Here is a 19897-nt window from a genome sequence, read left to right as displayed (position 1 = left end):
GAAAAATATTGTTTCCATGCAGTCATAAATGCATTTCTGGAAGCCTTCTGTATACAATTATACGTCTCTTAAACTACCAGTAAAAATTGCAATGATCTTTAAAACAACAACAACAAAAAACCCTCTCATAATATAAAGATTTAAATAAATTCTCTTGGTTTTGGCTAGATAGAAATTATTAAATTTAAGGAAATATTCTCACTGTTAAGTAGCTAGAATAGAAAAAAGGAGTAAAAAATGGCAGCAGCTAAAAGACAGGCAAAAGAAAATAGCCCACCAAAAGAGAATAAAGGAAAAATCCTAGGACCACAGAGGGACCCTGTATGCAGGTCAAGAAACAACAGTTAGAACTGGGTATGGGACAATTGGCTGGTTCAAAATTGAGAAACAAGTATGTCAAGTCTGTGTATAGTCACCCTGCTTATTTAACTTATATGCATAGTGCATCATGCAAAATGCTGGGCTGATTGAAGCACAATTGAAGTCAAGATTGCTGGGAGAAATATCAATAACCTTAGATATACAGATGACACGACCCTTATTGCAGAAAGTGAAGAAGAACTAAAGAGCCTCTTGATGAAAGATAAGGAGGAGAGTGAAAAAGCTGGTTTAAAACTCAATGTTCAAAAACCTAAGATCATGGCATCTGATCCCATCACTTCATGGCAAATAGATGGGGAAACAATGGAAACAGTGACAGACTTTATTTTTTGGGGGGCTCCAAAATCACTGCAGATGTTGATTGCAGCTAATAAATTAAAAGACACTTGCTTCTTGGAAGAAAAGTTGTGAACAATCTTGTTGCTGTTCAGTTGCTCAGTCATGACTGACTCTTTGCAACCCCATGGGCTGCAGCACGCCAGGCTTCCCTGTCCTTCACCATCTCCCAGAGCTTGCTCAAACTCAAATATTACGTGTTGGAAAATTAATGTCTCTTCTCTTAATTGTCAGTGTATTAAAAAACAGAGGCATCACTTTGCCAGGAAAAGACCTTATTGTCAAAGCTATGGTTTTTACAGTAGTCATGAATGGATGTGACAGTTGGACCATAAAGAGGCTGAGAGATGAATAATGAATGATTTTAAACTGTGGTGTTGGAGAAGACTCTTCTTGGACTGCAAGGAGATCAAACCAGTAAATCCTAAAGGATATCAACCCTGAATATTCATTAGAAGTACTGATACTGAGCTGAAGCTCCAACACTTTGGCCACCTGATGGGAAGAGCCGACTTGCAGGAAAAGACCCTAATGCTGGCAAAGATTGAAGGCAGGAGGAGAAGAAGACGACAGAGGATGAGATGGTTGGATGACATCAGCAACTCAATGGACATGAATTTGAGCAAGCTTTGGGAGAGGGTGAAGGACAGGGAAGCCTGGTATGCTGCAGTCTGTGGAGTTGCAAAGAGCCAGACATGATTGACTGACTGAACAGCAAAGAATGGGTATCTCAGGTGAAACAAACATGTCCCCTTCCTGATAGATAATGGGTGCTAGCCCTAATTGGCTTAGGGCACCCTGGGGGTGGAGGTAGGAGGCAAAATGCTTAAAATGAGGGAGCAAAGAAGGGTTGAGGCCTCTCCTTTGGAGTCAGCTCACCCTCATGCCTTGGGGCTATACTTTCCTTTATTTACAGAATAAAACTCTGAGATGTAATCAAACTGTGACACTTGTCTGCCATTTCAAATCTTTGCTGCAATGAGACTGAACTGAGGAAATTATGCACTCTCACAACATATCTGGTTCTGTAACCCAGATGTAACCTTCCTGTGGCAACCTTGGCTTGACTCAAGAGAGGCAGAGGCCAAGCACAGCAGAAGCCCAACTTGGGGAAAGTTCTCACAGTGGAAGATGTGAAGAGCAGAAACCCAGACCAGCATCATCCAAACATGGCAGAAACCCAGCACAGCAGAAATGATGAGTCAAGAATGGGCACAGCAAAACCTAATATGATGGAAAGCTCATGAGATTCAGTCTCAGAAGTCCTCCACTTAAGGTAGGAAGGTCTTGTCTGTATGGCTGGAAGGACCATGTAGCTAACAAAATCTTAATTCCTTAACAGTTTCTCATTTCTTGTCTTCTCAAACTCCTTGTGAACAGGGGAGCAGCTGGGGATGTAATTGAGGGATTCTGGCAGGGGCTATTCCCTGGAGTGTCCTCAAGGCTCCACTGTCCAGTGCACCCCAGTAGCTGTTGCCCAAGAGGGTAAGAGTTCTTCTGTCCTTAATTTTCCTTGTGCCAAGGATCAGAGCAAAGAAAACTATGCAGACACAGGTCAGGCATTTAGCTGCTTTCCCGGCAAGTTATGAAGAGGATTCCTTCATACATTCTTCCCACTTCTTTTTCCTCCCATCCTCTAGTCTCACCCTCCACCTATGCCACTGTCTGCAAAGTACTGGGACAGTCATCAGCTTTCTAGCTCTAGAAGGTGTGCTTTTTTTGTGAGCCCTGTCTGAGTCCACAGTGTTGTCTGCACCTTTGTGTCTGGACAACCAGAAAATGGCTGGCCCTTGGGAAATATTGTATAGTATCCAATCCCTCTGGAGATTCAGGTCTTCGTCTCCTGTTTCCTATGATATGCATGACAACAGCATCAGTCAGTGGATGGACCTGCTAGGGCAGGCGGCAGGCACACAATGCCTACCAGAAATCCATCTGTTGGTGACATCCGTTCAAGAGCAATTGGGCCTCCACTGATGATGCTTGCCAATTTGGGAGTTATCTTTACAGACCATTTGGGCTGAAACACTTACCACTCTTCTTCTAAAGCTGGGAACATACCCCCTGGATCAAATCTCCACTCCACTTTATTGAACATCTGGTCTGCTTCCTCTTGACATTTTCTGTAAGTTTAGCTGTCCCTGGCCCTTAAGCCACTTTATGTGTCAACTCTTATAACCACAACCCTGTCCCCTCTGCAGGCAACATTGCTCCATCCAGCCCATTATTAAAATACCCTTAATGCCTCTACCTGATAGCCCACTCCTTTATCATTACTTCTGTTGTTACCTAAAGTGGACCTGTGACAATGAAATGTTTGAAACTGGAGATACCATAAATTGCTCTTATGGAGGACTAGGGGAGGAAATCTGTGATATACCTTTCATCAGGGTGAAAGAGAATTAGTTTTTTTGCTATTTTTTTCCTGGTTCCCAGTCTCAGGACACAGACTTGGATTGCTTTCCATTATGCTATCTATTCCCATCTGGGGTGGATAAGCCAGAAATTAATCAGGACCATCCAACACCCCTCTGCTGGAATCCCTGGGGACACCCAATTCCCAAGCCAGGGGTGCCTGGCTCTCTGATTACAACCACTTAATCCAACCCAGCACTAGTCATGCTGGAGACCTTGAGAACACCCAACTCCAGTATGAGGGTCTCAGGAGGCTGACCTGCCTCAGCCTGCCTGGGAATCTGCTACCTGACCTGGGGATGCCCAGCTTTCAAGTTGCAACTCTACTAGATAAGATAAGCTTTAAAAAGACTCACCCTAAGTTCACCCATGGAAATAGAAAGAAGCCTATTGTGGTGCTGTAGCACTGTGTGTAGGTTTCAGCAATAATACAGGACCCCAACAAGAACCCCATGCCTTTCTAGAAGACTAGAAGGGGACCCTCCAAAGGTTTACCAATCTAGACTTAGACCCATATGTGGGACAGGTGATTTTAAAAGACAAATTTCTGTCCCAATGTGCATCAGACATCAGGATAAAGTTGCAACAGCTACAGCATTAGGACCCTGCTGCTTCTTTTCACAAAGTGGTCCAGATAGCCACCAATACCTTTTATAACAGAATAGGAGAGGGTGACAAAGGCCCAGGAAAGGGAGAGAAGGAAAGAGACAAGGCATGCCCAGATGCTGGCTGCCCTCCAGGGAAGCCCTATGGCAAACCCTGAGTCCTTGAAGGACAAGGACGAATGCCTAACCTATAGACAGGCAGGGCATTGGGCCAAAGAATGTCAAAACCATGACAAGCCTCCCAAAACAGTCTGCTACAAATGCCATCAATTTGGTGGCATTCTGCCCTTGGGACCCAAGATCAAGTGTGAAGCCTGCCCTCATGATAGTTCAGCAGGACTGAAGTGCCCCATTCCAATCAACCCCCCATCACAGATAACCATCATGGGGCTGGGGCTAAGGGTGCAGCTAGATAAGGCAGGTAGGTCTGAAAATTTTTTGCTTGACACAGGGGATACCTACTGTATTCTGACTTTATACTCTGCAGACTTCTTTCCCCAGACCTGTACCCTTTTGGGTGCTACAGGGAAAACAGTTATAAAAAGATTCACCTGAGCACTTCTTTGTTGCAGGGATGGATAGATATTTTCCTACGAGTTTCTGGTGGTCACTGAGTATACTATGACCTGATTGAGAAGATACATATTCACTAAGGACTTCCCTGGTGGCTCAGATGGTAAAGAATCTGCCTGCAATGCAGGAGACCCGGGTTAATTTCCTGGGTTGGGAAGATCCCCTGGAGAAGGGAACGGCAACCCACTCCAGTATTCTTGCCTGGAGAATTCTATGAATAGAGGAGCCTGATGAGCTACAGTCCCTGGGGTCTCAAAGAGTTGGAGACAACTGCATGACTGAGCAATTCACACACACACACACACACACACACACACACACACACACAAAGCTGGGGGCCATCCTTGTGATGGTAAGCTTCTCATCTTCTAGAGCCCCACAGCTCCTGTTTACCACTGAGGAGTTCATTATAGCCTCTCCAAAAGCAAAAACTATGAGAAATTCCAGGAGAAAAACAATAAACGACCTGAACAGTATTGCTTCAAGGGTTTAGAGATAGCCCCCATCTCTTTGGACAGACTCTTAGTTGGGATGGATCTCTTAGATCTGGACCTTGGACCTAATGGCAAAATATTACAATATGTAGATGACCTATTAATATGCTCTGTAGATGAGGAAAATGCCTAACAACATGCGATTCAGATTCTAAACTTTTTGGCAGAGAGGGCATAAAAAGTCTCCCTTGCTAAGGCACAGATGGTTCAGTCAAAGTCATCACCTGGAGTTCAGATTACTCATGCATCCAAGAAGCTATCCTCTTACTGAGTACAAGGACTCCTCCAGTTGCCTTCTCCAACTATGGCCCAATTGCCCAGCCTGTCTATGAAAAGTTAAAGGGATGGGAGGATTCAACCCCGTTGATGTGGAGATCTCCTCAAAAGGAGGTAGAGGCTACACTAAAACAAACCTTAACCCAAGCACCCGCCATGAGGTTGCCAGACCCAGAAAAAGCATTCCAACTATGTGAAGTGAAAGTCATTCAGTCGTGTCCAACTTTTGCGGCTCCAAGGACGATACAGTCCATGGAATTCTCCAGACCAGAATACTGGGGTGGGAAGCCTTTCCTTTCTCCTGGGGATCTTCCCAACCCAGGGATCAAACCCAGGTCTCCCACATTGCAGGCAGATTCTTTAGCAACTGAGCTGTCAGGAAAGCCCATTCCAACTACCTGTCCACAAAAAGGAAGGAATAGCCTTGGAAGTGGTAACTGAAAAGTTGGGACCTGAGCCCCAGCCAATAGCTTACTCTCCAAGAGGCTCAACTCGACCATCCGTGGTTGGCCTCCCTGCCTTTGAAACTTTGCAGCTATTGCAGTCCTAGAAGAAGATGCTTTAAAACTCTCTCTTGAGGCCAAATTATTTTTACAAGCTACCAAGTGAAACAAATCCTGAATGGGAGAGGCCATTTATGGGTGTCTGGTCAAGGGATCCTCAATTACCAGGTAATGCTGATGAAAAATTCAGGACTGACTGTATACCCTTTTGAGCTTCTTAACCCAGCTAACCTCCTGCCTAGCCCAAAGGGTTTGCTCCCCTTTCATTCCTGTCTAGACACTTTAGACCATTGAACAAAACTCTGAGAGGGATTGTCAGAAGATCCTCTGACCAATCCTGAGGGATGCTGGTACATTGATGGAGGCAGCTTTGTCTTAGATGGAAAAGGGAGAGCCGGATATGCAATAGTCTCCAATTTTCAGACCATAGAGGCTAAACCTTTGCCACCAGATATTTCGACCCAGCTGGCTGAGTTCATAGCTCTGACTTAAGATTTAGAGCTGGGAAAATGAAAAGAGTTGCCATTTACACTGACTCCAAGTGTGCCTTTCTGGTGCTACATGCGCATGCTGCTATTTGGAAAGAAAGAGGCTAGTAGGCCACGTAAAGATCCCCAGTCAATTATGGTGATTAAATCCTTAGGCTCTTGGGCAGTCCATCTGCCCACTGAGGTTTCAGTCTCCCACTGTAAAGGACACCAGGAATGGAGCACAGAAATTGCACAAGGGAACCAAGCAGCTGATCAGGCAGCTAAGAGGGCAGCAGTACAGAGCAATGACCTAATAGGGGTTGCCTGCCTAGTTTCACAGGCTAATTTGTCAGAAATGCCTTCACATACTGAAGGTGAGACTCTTAAAGCTAAGAGTGAGGGCTTTCAGGAATATTATATGTGCTGGTTCCAAAAACTCTTTCAGTTTGGGACCCTCCAATGGAAGTTGGTTAACTCCTTACTTGCCACCACTCATCTAGGGAGCAAGACACTCTAAAGATTAGTAGAAAAGTCCTTCAGAGGAGCTGGCCTCCAAATGACCATAAGGCAAGGAGTCTTCTGGTGTCTCACTTGCCGATTGAATGACCCCCAAGGAATTCAAAGATGCCAGCTGGCCCAGCCTGTCCAACAGCATGGGACCTAACCAGGAGAAGACTGGCAGGTGGACTTTACATCGATGCCAGTTTCTCAAGGATATAAATACCTATTAATCATGATAGATACTTTCACAGGTTAGAGTGAAGGCTTTCCCATTCAGACTGAGACGACTGATGAGGTGGTGAGAAAACTGATTCATGAAATCATCCTGAGATTTGGCCTGCCCAGGTCACTACAGAGTGACAATGGGACATCATTTACTTCTAAAATCACCCAAGGGGTTTCTAAAGCGTTGGGCATTACTTATTACCTCCATTGCGCCTGGAGGCCTCAGTTTTCAGGAAAGGTAGAGAGCCAACCAATTCTTAAAATCAGTGATAAAAAAAGATAACCCAGGAGACCTCCCTCGGAAGGAAGACGTTTTTACCAGGAGCTCTCCTCTATACCCATATTGCACCCAAGGAACAGGTCACTTTTAACCCATATAAGATGCTGTATGGGAGACATTTTATTTAAGTCAATTGACCTCTTCCTAGATCCAGAGACCTAGACCCTGCGGTCTCACACCATGGCTGTTGGGCAATTCCAACAAGATATTTGTTTATGGGTTGTCAAGCATGACCCAAGAGATTCTGAATGGCACCACTATATGCCCCAGGGACCCAAGTCCTTATTAAGATCTGGAAAGATGGGTCCCCAAGGGCTCAACTCCAGCCCACATGGATGGGCCCTACCCTATAATACTTTCTACCCCACAGCAGTCAAGCTACCGGGGCATGGTTCCTAGATTCACTACTCATGAATCAAGCCATGGAAGAAACCAGAAGAGGACACTCAGTACACCTGTGAGCCTCTGGGAGATCTCCAATACCTATTCAGGACTAAAAATAAGTGCCATTCTTATGATCACCCCCAAAATTAAATTTTTGAGGTTAATCTTTCTCAGGATAACTCTTGCATTCCATCTGTGCTACACTGCTGTTTCTCTCTTGGTTTGTCTTAGCCAAGGGAATTCACTCGCCCACAGATGGACACCATTGTAAAGACTCTGAAGCTTGAGACTAACAAGAGGGGAAGGCCCAATGCCCCTTGCCATCTCAGCCCAGCAGGAAGTAGCCAGAGAGACCTTGACACCCCTATTCCCAAAGAACTGGGGCCTCCCATCTCTTGATGTTAGGTAGTTAAAATAAGAAAAGGGGTCCAAAATGGCAGCGGCTAAAAGCAAAGAAAGGAAAACAGACTGAGAAAAGGGAACAGAGGAAAAATTGCTGGACTGGAGTGGGAAGCTCAGGTGAAAGAAACGTGCACCCTTCCAGCTTGATGATAGATGCTAGCCCTAACTTGCATAGGGTAGGCTTGGGAGGAGGAGACAAAAAAGTATAAAAAGAGGGAGCAAGGAGGGGTTGAGGCTTCTCCTTTGGGGTTGGCCCACCCTCATGCCTCGGGGACAGGCTATCCTTTGTTTACCGAATAAAATGCTGAGTTGTAACTGAGCTGTAACACTTGTCCATCTTTTCAAATATTTGTTGCATTGAGACTAAACCAAGGAAATTATGCATTCTCCTGACATCACCATCTTGAATAAAATTGCACTAGTGAAATCCAATTTACTGTTCAAAATAAAAATATTTTTCTTGGTTCCTGCTAAGTAAATTACTGAGTAAATCCCCATTGATTTAATTTAGTAAATATGATTCTACATCAACACCCCAATAAAATGCCTTTGATCTCTTCTATTCTTACAAGTATGTCTTCTATAAGTTGAAAGCTGAAAAAGTAAAGTATCTTTACTAGAAATTCAGCACATAATTTGGTAACTGTGTAACCGAGCAGGACTCTAGAGACCCTTCCCTGAACAGACCATTCCCTTCCAATGTCCAACACCTGCCCATTGTGGAAAAACTTAAGGCTCCTAGGCCTCCCCCATATTACACATTAAATTTAATCAGAGAAGTGAGAAAACACAGAAAGAAAGGGAAGCAGTCAGGCAAAACAAAATAATGATACTTTAGTCATTAAACAAAGTCAGTGAATTTTACTTCCTCCTCAAGAGCTATAGATACTATTCTGAGCCATAACTTCTGAACTGTTTTACAGATATGAAATCTCTGCCAGGTGAAAAATGTTAATTGTAAGCTTCCTACAAGGACTTAAATCTCAGACCATTTGGAACCAGGAGGCTGATGATGTCGATTCCCAATTACCTCCCCACTGAAGAATCAGAAGAATCTCCATAAGCTCATCTCACACACTACAATTCCCCTCCTTCACCAAGTTTTAAAAAACGTTTTCTTGAAATTCTTTGGGTGAGGTCAGAACTTTTAAGTACTAGACTCACTGCTTGGCACCCTGCAATAACCACTATACTTTCCTTCGCCTCAGCTTAGGGTCAGCAGATATTTACTGTACATGGGCAAGTGGACCCCAGTTTGGCTCAGTAACAACTGCTGCAAATTTATCCCTCACTTAAAAAAAAAAAGAAAATTATTAAAGGAAATAGAATCAGAATAATTTACATTTACCAATAAATAACTTACATTTAAGTAGTTTGACTTAAGAAGAGTAAAGGTATAGTTTGAATATAAAATGCTTTCCTCACCTATGTGTAAAGATTCCTCAGATAATCACTTTGCCTTCTTGCATTTCTTTTCCTTTGGAATGATTTTGGTCACTGAGTGCTGTACAATGTTAGCTCTGTCCATAGTTTTTCAGGCACTCTGTCTACCAGATTTTTTTTTTTTTTTTTTTTTTTTGTCTACCAGATCTAATCCCTTGAATTTATTCATCACCTCCACTGTATAATCATAAGGGATGTGATTTAGGTCATACTTGAATGGCCTAATAGTTTTCCCTACTTTCTTCAATTTATGTCTGAATTTTGCAATAAAGAGTTCATGATTTTTCAAAATGGGAGCCATGGTCAGCTGCCAGTCTTGTTTTTCCTGACTGTAAAGAGCTTCTCCATCTTTGGCTGCAAAGAATATTTTGATATTGACCATTTGGTGTTGTCCATGTGTAGAGTTGGCTTTGGTGTTGTTGGAAAAAGGGAGTTTGTTGTGATCAATATGTTTTCTTGACAAAACTCTGTTAGCTTTTGCCCTGCTTCATTTGGTACTTCAAGATCAAACTTGCCTATTACTCCAGGTATCTTTTGACTTCCTACATTTGCATTCCGATCCCTTATAATGAAAAGGACTTTTTTTTTTTTTTTTTTGGTGTTAGTTTTAGAAAGTCTTGTAGGTCTTTATAGAAACATTCAGCTTCTTCAGCATCGGTGGTTGGGTATAGACATATTACTGTGTGATGTTGAATGGTTTGCCTTGGAAATGAACCAAGATCATTCTGTCATTTTTGAGACATGTTCTAGATATAGAATCTTCTCATTTTTCCTGGTTCATGTGAGCAAACAGTTATGCTGTCCTGCTTTTCCTCATTTAATTGTCAATTTTTCCTCATTCGTTTGTCAGATTTACACTATGGACAAATCTTCTGGTATTCACTTTGTAGCGCAAATAATTTTACTTTTTTTTTTTTTTTTCTTTTTTTTCCCGATCCCTCTGGGTCTTCCCAGTGCACCAGGCCCGAGCACTTGTCTCATGTACCCAACCTGAGCTGGTTATCCGTTTCACCCTAGATAATATACATGTTTCAATGCTGTTCTCCTGAAACATCCAACCCTCTCCTTCTCCCAGAGTCCACAAGTCTGTTCCATACATCTGAGTCTCTTTTTCTGTTTTGCATATAGGGTTATCGTTACCATCTTTCTAAAGTCCATATATATGTGTTAGTATACTGTAATGGTCTTTATGTTTCTGGCTTACTTCGCTCTGTATAGTGGGCTCCAGTTTCATTCATCTCATTAGAACTGATTCAAATGAATTCTTTTTAATGGCTGAGTAGTATTCCATGGTGTATATGTACCACAGCTTCCTCATCCATTCGTCTGCTGATGGGCATCTGGGTTGCTTCCATGTCCTGGCTATTATAAACAGTGCTGCGATGAACATTGGGGTGCATGTGGTTCTTTCAGATCTGGTTTCCTTGGTGTGTATGCCCAGAAGTGGGATTGCTGGGTCATATGGCAGTTCTATTTCCAGCTTTTTAAGAAATCTCCACACTGTTTTCCATAGTGGCTGTACTAATTTGCATTCCCACCAACAGTGTAAGAGGGTTCCCTTTTCTCCACACCCTCTCCAGCATTTATTGCTTGTAGACTTTTGGATAGCAGCCATCCTGACTGGCGTGTAATGGTACCTCATTGTGGTTTTGATTTGCATTTCTCTGATAATGAGTGATGTTGAGCATCTTTTCATGTGTTTGTTAGCCATCTGTATGTCTTCCTTGGAGAAATGTCTGTTGAGTTATTTGGCCCATTTTTTGATTGGGTCATTTATTTTTCTGGAGTTGAGCTGGAGGAGTTGCTTGTATATTTTTGAGATTAATCCTTTGTCTGTTGCTTCATTTGCTATTATTTTCTCCCAATCTGAGGGCTGTCTTTTCACCTTGCTTATAGTTTCCTTTGTTGTGCAAAAGCTTTTAAGTTTCATTAGGTCCCATTTGTTTATTTTTGCTTTTATTTCTGAAATTCTGGGATGTGGGTCATAGAGGATCCTGCTGTGATTTATGTCGGAGAGTGTTTTGCCTATGTTCTCCTCTAGGAGTCTTATAGTTTCTGGTCTTACATTTAGATCTTTAATCCATTTTGAGTTTATTTTTGTGTATGGTGTTGGAAAGTGTTCTAGTTTCATTCTTTTACAGGTGGTTGACCAGTTTTCCCAGCACCACTTGTTAAAGAGGTTATCTTTTTTCCATTGTATATCCTTGCCTCCTTTGTCGAAGATAAGGTGACCATAGGTTCCTGGACTTATCTCTGGGCTTTCTATTCTGTTCCATTGATCTATATTTCTGTCTTTGTGCCAGTACCATACTGTCTTGATGACTGTGGCTTTGTAGTAGAGTCTGAAGTCAGGCAGATTGATTCCTCCAGTTCCATTCTTCTTTCTCAGGATTACTTTGGCTATTCGAGGTTTTTTGTATTTCCATACAAATTGTGAAATTATTTGTTCTAGTTCTGTGAAAAATACTGTTGGTAGTTTGATAGGGATTGCATTGAATCTATAGATTACTTTGGGTAGTATAGCCATTTTGACAATATTGATTCTTCCAATCCATGAACATGGTATATTTCTCCATCTGCTTGTGTCCTCTTTGATTTCTTTCATCAGTGTTTTATAGTTTTCTATGTATAGGTCTTTTGTTTCTTTAGGTAGATATACTCCTAAGTATTTTATTCTTTTTGTTGCAATGGTGAATGGTATTGTTTCCTTAATTTCTCTTTCTGTTTTCTCATTGTTAGTGTATAGGAATGCAAGAGATTTCTGTGTGTTAATTTTATATCCTGCAACTTGACTGTATTCGTTGATTAGCTCTAGTAATTTTCTGGTAGAGTCTTTAGGGTTTTCTATGTAGAGGATCATGTCATCTGCATACAGCGAGAGTTTCAGTTCTTCTTTTCCTATCTGGATTCCTTTTACTTCTTTTTCTGCCCTGATTGCTGTGGCCAAAACTTCCAAAACTATGTTGAATAGTAGTGGTGAGAGTGGGCACCCTTGTCTTGTTCCTGATTTCAGGGGAAATGCTTTCAATTTTTCACCATTGAGGGTGATGCTTGCTGTGGGTTTGTCATATATAGCTTTTATTATGTTGAGGTATGTTCCTTCTATTCCTGCTTTCTGGAGAGTTTTAATCATAAATGGATGTTGAATTTTGTCAAAGGCTTTTTCTGCATCTATTGAGATAATCATATGGTTTTTATCTTTCAATTTGTTAATGTGGTGTATTACATTGATTGATTTGCAGATATTAAAGAATCCTTGCATTCCTGGGATAAAGCCCACTTGGTCATGATGAATGATTTTTTTAATATGTTGTTGGATTCTGTTTGCTAGAATTTTGTTAAGGATTTTTGCATCTATGTTCATCAGTGATATTGGCCTGTAGTTTTCTTTTTTTGTGGCATCTTTGTCTGGTTTTGGAATTAGGGTGATGGTGGCCTCATAGAATGAGTTTGGAAGTCTACCTTCTTCTGCAATTTTCTGGAAGAGTTTGAGTAAGATAGGTGTTAGCTCTTCTCTAAATTTTTGGTAGAATTCAGCTGTGAAGCCATCTGGTCCTGGGCTTTTGTTTGCTGGAAGATTTCTGATTACAGTTTCGATTTCCTTGCTTGTGATCATTTTGTTAAGATCTTCTATTTCTTCCTGGTTCAGTTTTGGAAAGTTATACTTCTCTAAGAACTTGTCCATTTCTTCCAAGTTGTCCATTTTATTGGCATAGAGCTGCTGGTAGTAGTCTCTTATGATCCTTTGTATTTCAGTGTTGTCTGTTGTGATCTCTCCATTTTCATTTCTAATTTTACTTTTTGTATGCTAAATTGCTATTTTCTGTTAAATGTGTAGGTGACTAAGGGAAAATTTGACCAAGCTATCACACACTTCCAGTTTTAAAGGATAACTATCCTCCAAAACATGTAAGATTGAAAGGACTGTAATCACAGCTTTTAAATATAAAATATAATAGTTATTATTTTCATATCTGCATAAAGTATTGTTTCTACCATATCCAGAAAGCATGATTATTTTAGTATTTGTTAATTTCCTTTAAAATCATACTCCACAAAGAGATATTTGGATATCAAAGAAGTTATTTTTTCCTAAATTCATCTAAAATATTTGTAAAAATATTTTGGTAATAGACTAGATTAATATAAATTATATGCCAAAACAAAATCAGCTTGTTAAAACTTTCCTGATGAAAGAGAAGTTGCATTGAAGTAGAAGAAATACATATAGATAGGTAAATTCCAAACATACATCTTCTATTTAAGAATGGAAATTGGGATGTTGTCTTCCTCATTGATTTGTCCACAGTAAAGCACATAGAATCATATTTGGCTTATGTTAACACTCTGAAATTATCCAGTACTGTATAATTCTTTTGTGTAAAATGCTTTGAAGAAATTATATAAGTAATGGCAGATATACTAGACAGTTATTTAAAACTTAATCTGCAATTGCAGAATGTTAATGCCGTTGAGGCTGGAATATTTCTCATCTTACATAGTGCTGGCTGAGGTCCTATATCATGATGAAAACATCATTGATTATTCATTAGCTTGCTCAATAATTCTTGTGCTATTGATTTCTTAATAACCCACATCAATCTATATAGGAACTGACCTTATCAAATCTAGGCATTTTACATTTGAGCTAAGACACAGCTCAAGTGACTTGATTATTCTTGTATTATATAATCAAAGAGTGTCTTTATTCAGTTGACTTTTTTTTTTTTAGACTCAATAAGGTCTAGCAATTTAGTTTAGTAGTGCAGTCAAGATCTGCCATTATCTTTGTGTTGGCACATTAAATGAACATCACTAAAATAGCTATTTGGAGATCATTCAACTGATAAGCTCGGTTCTTTACATTAGTGAAAATGGTTCTCATCTTTTGTTGGCCAAGTACTCTGCTGAAAAACATGATGGAAACTGAGACAGCACATCACCCAAAAAATGTACAAACATTTACTATATGTTTATGTTTGTAGAGTTTTGTATAAAATGAACTCCAAGTATTAAAAAATCCTGAGATAGGTATTTCATTTTTGCATCAATTCATTTTGCAATTTAGACACACTTATTACTTGAAATAGTGGATTTTTGTATAACTATTAAGATTATTTCACAGTTAATTAAAATCATCATCATCATCTCACCTGTATAATGAGTAAGGATAATTGAAAAAAGAAAATTTGCAATTCTCCCTAATATGCCATTAAATGTATTTTTAATATTAGATTTAGATGTTTTCTGATAGTTTTTTTCTGATCTCTGCATTCTTTAAAGAGTAAGCATAGTGACTGAACGTATTTACTCTGGAGCTAGAGCCATACATTAACCACCACACTATATACTAGTTGTACAAACTCGGGTAACTTAATTTTTCCATAATTGAGTTTTCACTCATAATTTATTGGATAAATTAGACTATTTCATGTAAACAGAAAATAATAAAAAGAGGAGGAAATATATCACTGGGTTATTTTAAGAAACATGGATTAAAACCTGTAAAATTCTTAGAATAACACTGATATAAAAAAATAAATCAGTCAATGTGAGTTATTATCATTTTTCATTTCCCAGAGATAATTAAAGTCTTAATATAACAATAAAAATATATTTCCAATATCACAGTAGACATACTTTTGGCACTTTTCTTTGTTTTAATAATCTATCCAAGTTCTGTTACTATAGTTTTAATATGAAGTTAAGATGATGAATTTTCTCAAAGAACTGCCATCATAAACAAAACCTCCCAGATATCTACTATGTGCATCACAGTTTACAACTAGAGAGAAATTCTATGGAAAATATGTTAAATAAATTACCTGCATTCTTTTAAACTACCTACGTTTTAATTTTCCATTTATTCGGAAAAAAAAATATTGTCTCTATGTCCAATGCCATGTTTTCTCACTAAGAAACTTTTACATTTTAAAGATCAAGCAATTTTTGTGTCTTAATTTCTATACTTCTCAGCTTAAAATGCAGTTTTCCTATATTGATATCAATGATTTTTAGGTTTCAAGCATTTTCAATGTCCTTTGCTGATATTTCAAATAGCTATGATATAGCTATCCACCTCTGCTCTTCATGAAAATTCAGATATAAATACATTAACATTTTAAAATTAAATGAATGAAACTGTTCTGGGAATTAAAGCAACTATCTATGTTACTTCATACCTACCAAGGAAATTGGTCTAGTTCGTTTCATATCCTCTAAACCATGTCATCCAGAAAGACATATTGACTTATTTTTAGGAATTGCTAATCAGCATTTTACTTCAGTTCAGTTCAATTCAGTTCAGTTCAGTCATTCAGTTGTGTCTGACTCTATGACCCCATGAACCGCAGCACATCAAGCCTCCCTGCCCATCACCAAGTCCCAGAGTCCACCCAAACCATGTCCATTGAGTCAGTGATGCCATCCAACCATCTCATCCTCTGTCGTCCCCTTCTCCTCCTTCCCTCAATCTTTCCCAGAATCAGGGTCTTTAACAATGAGTCAGCTCTTTGCATCAGGTGACCAAAGTATTGGAGTTTCAGCTTCAGCATCAGTCCTTCCAATGAACACCCAGGACTGATTTCCTTTAGGATGGACTGGTTGGATCTCCTTGCAGTCCAAGGGACTCTCAAGAATCTTCTCCAATATCACAGTTCAAAAGCATCAATTCTTCAGTGCTCAGCTTTCTTTATAGTCCAACTCTCACATCCATACATGACCACTGGAAAAACCATAGCCTTGACTAGACGGACCTTTGTGGACAAAGTATTGTCTCTGCTTTTTAATATGCTGTCTAGGTTGATCATAACTTTCCTTCCAAGGAGTAAGTGTCTTTTAATTTCATGGCTGCATTTTACTTATAGCTACTTTATTCAAGAGCTCAATGTGAAGTCATTGAATATTTCATGTGCTGAGTGCTGAGGTAGTTACGCCTCTCTGTGCTCAGCAAACTGGTTTCATTAGGCTTTTTTAGCTCACTCATTTTTAAAATAAATTTTATTTGGAGTAAAATTGCTTTACAATGTTGTGTTAATTTCTACTGTATAGCAATGTAAATCAACTATCCATAAACATATATCTCCTTTCCTGTTTTTTGAATTCCCTTCCCACTTAGGTCATCACAGAGCTGGGCAGAGTTCCCTATGCTATACAGTAGGTTCTCACTAGTTGTCTACTTTATAGAACCTATCACTCAGTTGTGTCCGACTCTTTGCAGTCCCATGGACTGTAGCATACCAGACTTCTCCGTCCATGGGATTTTCCAGGCAAGCATACTGGAGTGGGTTGCCATTTCCTTCTCTATATCTACTTTATAAATTGTATCAAAGTGTATATATGTCAGTTGCAATCACCCAGTTCATCCCATCCCACATCACCCCCTTGGGATCCATATGTTTGTTCCCTACATCTGTCTCTATTTCTGCTTTGTAAATAAGATTGTCTATACCAGTTTTTTTCCTTTCCTTTTCTTTTTTTTTTTTTCAGATTCTATGTAGATATGATAGGATACAGTATTCGTTTTTCCCTGTTTGACTTATTTCACTCTGTATGGTAGTCTCTAGGTCCATTCTCATTTTTGCTAGTGACCTGATTTAATTTCTGTTTATGGCTGAGTAATAAACTCCGGGAGTTGGTGATGCACAGGGAGGCCTGGCGTGCTGCGATTCATGGGGTTGCAAAGAGTCGGACACGACTGAGCGACTGAACTGAGCTGAACTGAACTGAATATTCCATTATATATATATATATATTTAAAGTTGTAAAATTCTTTTTATTGTAAAAACAGAGTCAATAGAGGTTGACAACATAAATGTTATCTCAGAACATTTCCCCTTGGTTCTTGGATTTCCTAGGTTCCTATGTAGCAAGGCTCCATTAGCACATGTCAGGTTTTATGGTTCTTTTCAGATATGTTTATTGATTATGTGTAAATATTGCTTAGAAACAAAAGTCCATATGATATTAAAACAAACAAAATACCTGCTATGCCTTTCTTTCACATTTCCTACAGGGAGACCTATCTCAGGTGCTTAACCAAACCAAAGAATCCTCTGTCACAAATTATTAAATCAAATCTCTCATGACATTTTCCATACATCCAGATTTAAAGATTTTAAAACAAAATAATTTAGAATTTAAAACAAACTTCAGGCCAATTTTTCATATTTGAAAGACTATTTGCAGCATACAAATGGAGAGAGCAGTGCAAAACACATCAAGTTTTATATGATAAATATACTTTCAACCTAATGGCTACCTCAAAAGCAAAGAGTGAAAAATTATCCCTTCTCAAAAGCAAAATAGACGGACTCAATAAAGTTAACAATTTAGAAAGATCAACTGCTACTCTATTTCCATAGATTGCAAAATGATTTCAGAAACATATTAAAACATACCATTGTTTTACAAAAATAGAAATATTATTTGGGACTTTACAAAATTTTATCAAATATAACACTATATTTGTAAATTCGAGATAGTTTCACACTGAAATAGAAAATACTTCCACAGATATGAAGTCTATCAAACTTAACTGGTCTGTACTAACCATCCTCCTACATTATTTCTTCCAAATCTTTAACTATTAACTGTGCTCCAGCGTGAGATTTTTTTTTAAAGAGATTGTTTATATTTTGAGAAATTTTACAAGATTTTTCATTTTAGAAATAATGTTAAAGCAGATGAATTTATACCTAAAAATATGTCAGTGAAATAATGCAATGACCATTTGTCCTTGGTAAATTTCAAACCAAACTCCTAAGAATGGCAATTATAATTTGGTACCTATAAAAAGTAAAAATATTATAATAATAATTTGTGAAAAAATATTCATACAGAATGAGGACCTAAAAATTTAGTTACTTGTAGATGTCAAATGAGAGTATTTCCTAATTACACCCATCTATAACATTCATTTTATCACCTTAGAAAGCACCAGTGTATTTTCAAAACAAAACTAAAAAGGGAGAAGGTAGGGGCTTATTTCATGCAGCAGTGCTATTATGATAAGGCTACACCTGGTATATGAAAAAGTCAAAGTATTTCCAAAACATGTATTTCTGTTACTGGTATCTTAACCTTTAGATAGGATGGCCAGAAAAAATCTAGTAACATAATTCACTAACCACATCTTACTCCTTTCTCCATCATTCTTTGCTTTTAGTTTTTCCATATAATAGAACATATAATAAACAACAATAAAGCACACGATATGTTAAAGATCTCTTCCCAACCATCCAAGGAAGTAGTCTAGAATTAAAACAAGAAAGCAAACATTTGTCTGATACATTTGCAACAGTCTATCCCTGTAGAAGAATAGGGAGCTGGGGGAGGTTGGGAGTGGGGGATGATAACAGGACCTATTTTCTATAGAGTATACTGAGGCACATAGGTTGAAAGTTTCTCAGGCAAATTCATGGCAAGAGCAAAATTGAGAGAAAGCTCAGCATTTTACATTCGCCAGAGCTGATTTCTCAGATAGTCACACCCGATTAAATATTTCAAAATATGCCCTTAGTCACTGCTATCATCATCATCATCATCATCATCATCATCATCATCAGATACATCATTTAAAGGAGGCTTCAATGACTGTAAGAGTCTGATCTAGCAGGCTGGCACGTGGCCATGTCCCCAGTAGAAAGCAGGTCATAGCAGAAGTCACAAATGCGCACAGGCTTAGAGGACTGGCTGGGAAGAAGAAATCTCTTTTCAGAGCAGGGCCCACAGACAACAAAACCACATTTGCGGCAGTGGTGACGACGATTAACAGGTGTGAATTTTGCTTTCTGACCACGCACACATACAGTTGCCTCAGAGTCAGGAACCCAGACGGCAGCATGTTCATTACTGGGTGTCTTCCCACTTTTGGAGAGCAAATCAGTGACACATCTATTTATATGACTCATCCATTCTGATTTCTCAGTAGCAGTGGCAGCGTAAACTGCAAATGATTTCGTTGGTGTCTTGATCAGCCATCCATTCCTCAAGTCTCCCTCATCTTTGATGGAATCAATTGTGACATTTTCCAGGGGAATAATATGTTGTTTATTATATTTTTTCTTCTGGATGACAATATTGCCATATACAAGAATATCATTAAATAAGAAAAACTGCCTTGCTTTGGGCTTTTTCCTGCACAACTTAGTCAATACGCCTTCGCAAATAAGAACACGTCCAGGTACAGTTAAGGGTTGGCCAGCTGCTCCAAAACAGTTTTCTACTATATTTATACGTCTAGTATTTGCTTCACTATTTGCCAAGGAATCCACCATCTTTTGCTAATAGCCCAGCCAGGCGCGGACAGCCGCAGCAGCGAAGGTCCGACTTCTCGTCCAGGGCGCCTCGCACGGACCCTCCTTCCTTCCCCGCCCCAGCTTCGCAGGGTGTGCAGCCAGCGGCCCCGCGCAGCCGGCGCGATCCGGACGCGGCGGGAGGGCGGGCATTGCAGACGCTCCCAGGTGACCCTCCCGCCCCTCCAGTCCCATTATATATATTTTGAACTATGTGTGCATACATACATGTTTCCCTTTTAGCTTCATATTCTATGCACATTCGGTTTTCCTCATAGGAAACTATGCTAATGTATTTAACACATACTTTATTT

At 39.5% G+C, this 19897-nt stretch overlaps 1 protein-coding gene across 1 annotated transcript; it reads right to left on the bottom strand.

Moving 5' to 3' along the window:
• Positions 1 to 18875: 18875 nt before the first annotated feature.
• Positions 18876 to 19587, bottom strand: LOC110148769 (pleckstrin homology domain-containing family F member 2-like). The gene has a single exon (XM_020910933.2). The coding sequence runs from the start codon at positions 19563 to 19565 to the stop codon at positions 18876 to 18878; it is 690 nt and encodes a 229-aa protein (XP_020766592.2). The 5' UTR covers positions 19566 to 19587.
• Between the last annotated feature and the right edge of the window lie 310 nt (positions 19588 to 19897).

This window comes from Odocoileus virginianus, chromosome 8 (genome assembly GCF_023699985.2).
Source record: "Odocoileus virginianus isolate 20LAN1187 ecotype Illinois chromosome 8, Ovbor_1.2, whole genome shotgun sequence".
NCBI lineage: Eukaryota > Metazoa > Chordata > Mammalia > Artiodactyla > Cervidae > Odocoileus > Odocoileus virginianus.
Note: the sequence above shows the minus strand (reverse complement) of the source record. Positions and strands in the feature narration are given on the sequence as shown.

Excerpts from the sequence above, each read along its gene's own strand:
- LOC110148769 (XM_020910933.2), bottom strand. The coding sequence starts at position 19,565 with ATGGTGGATTCCTTGGCAAATAGTGAAGCAAATACTAGACGTATAAAT.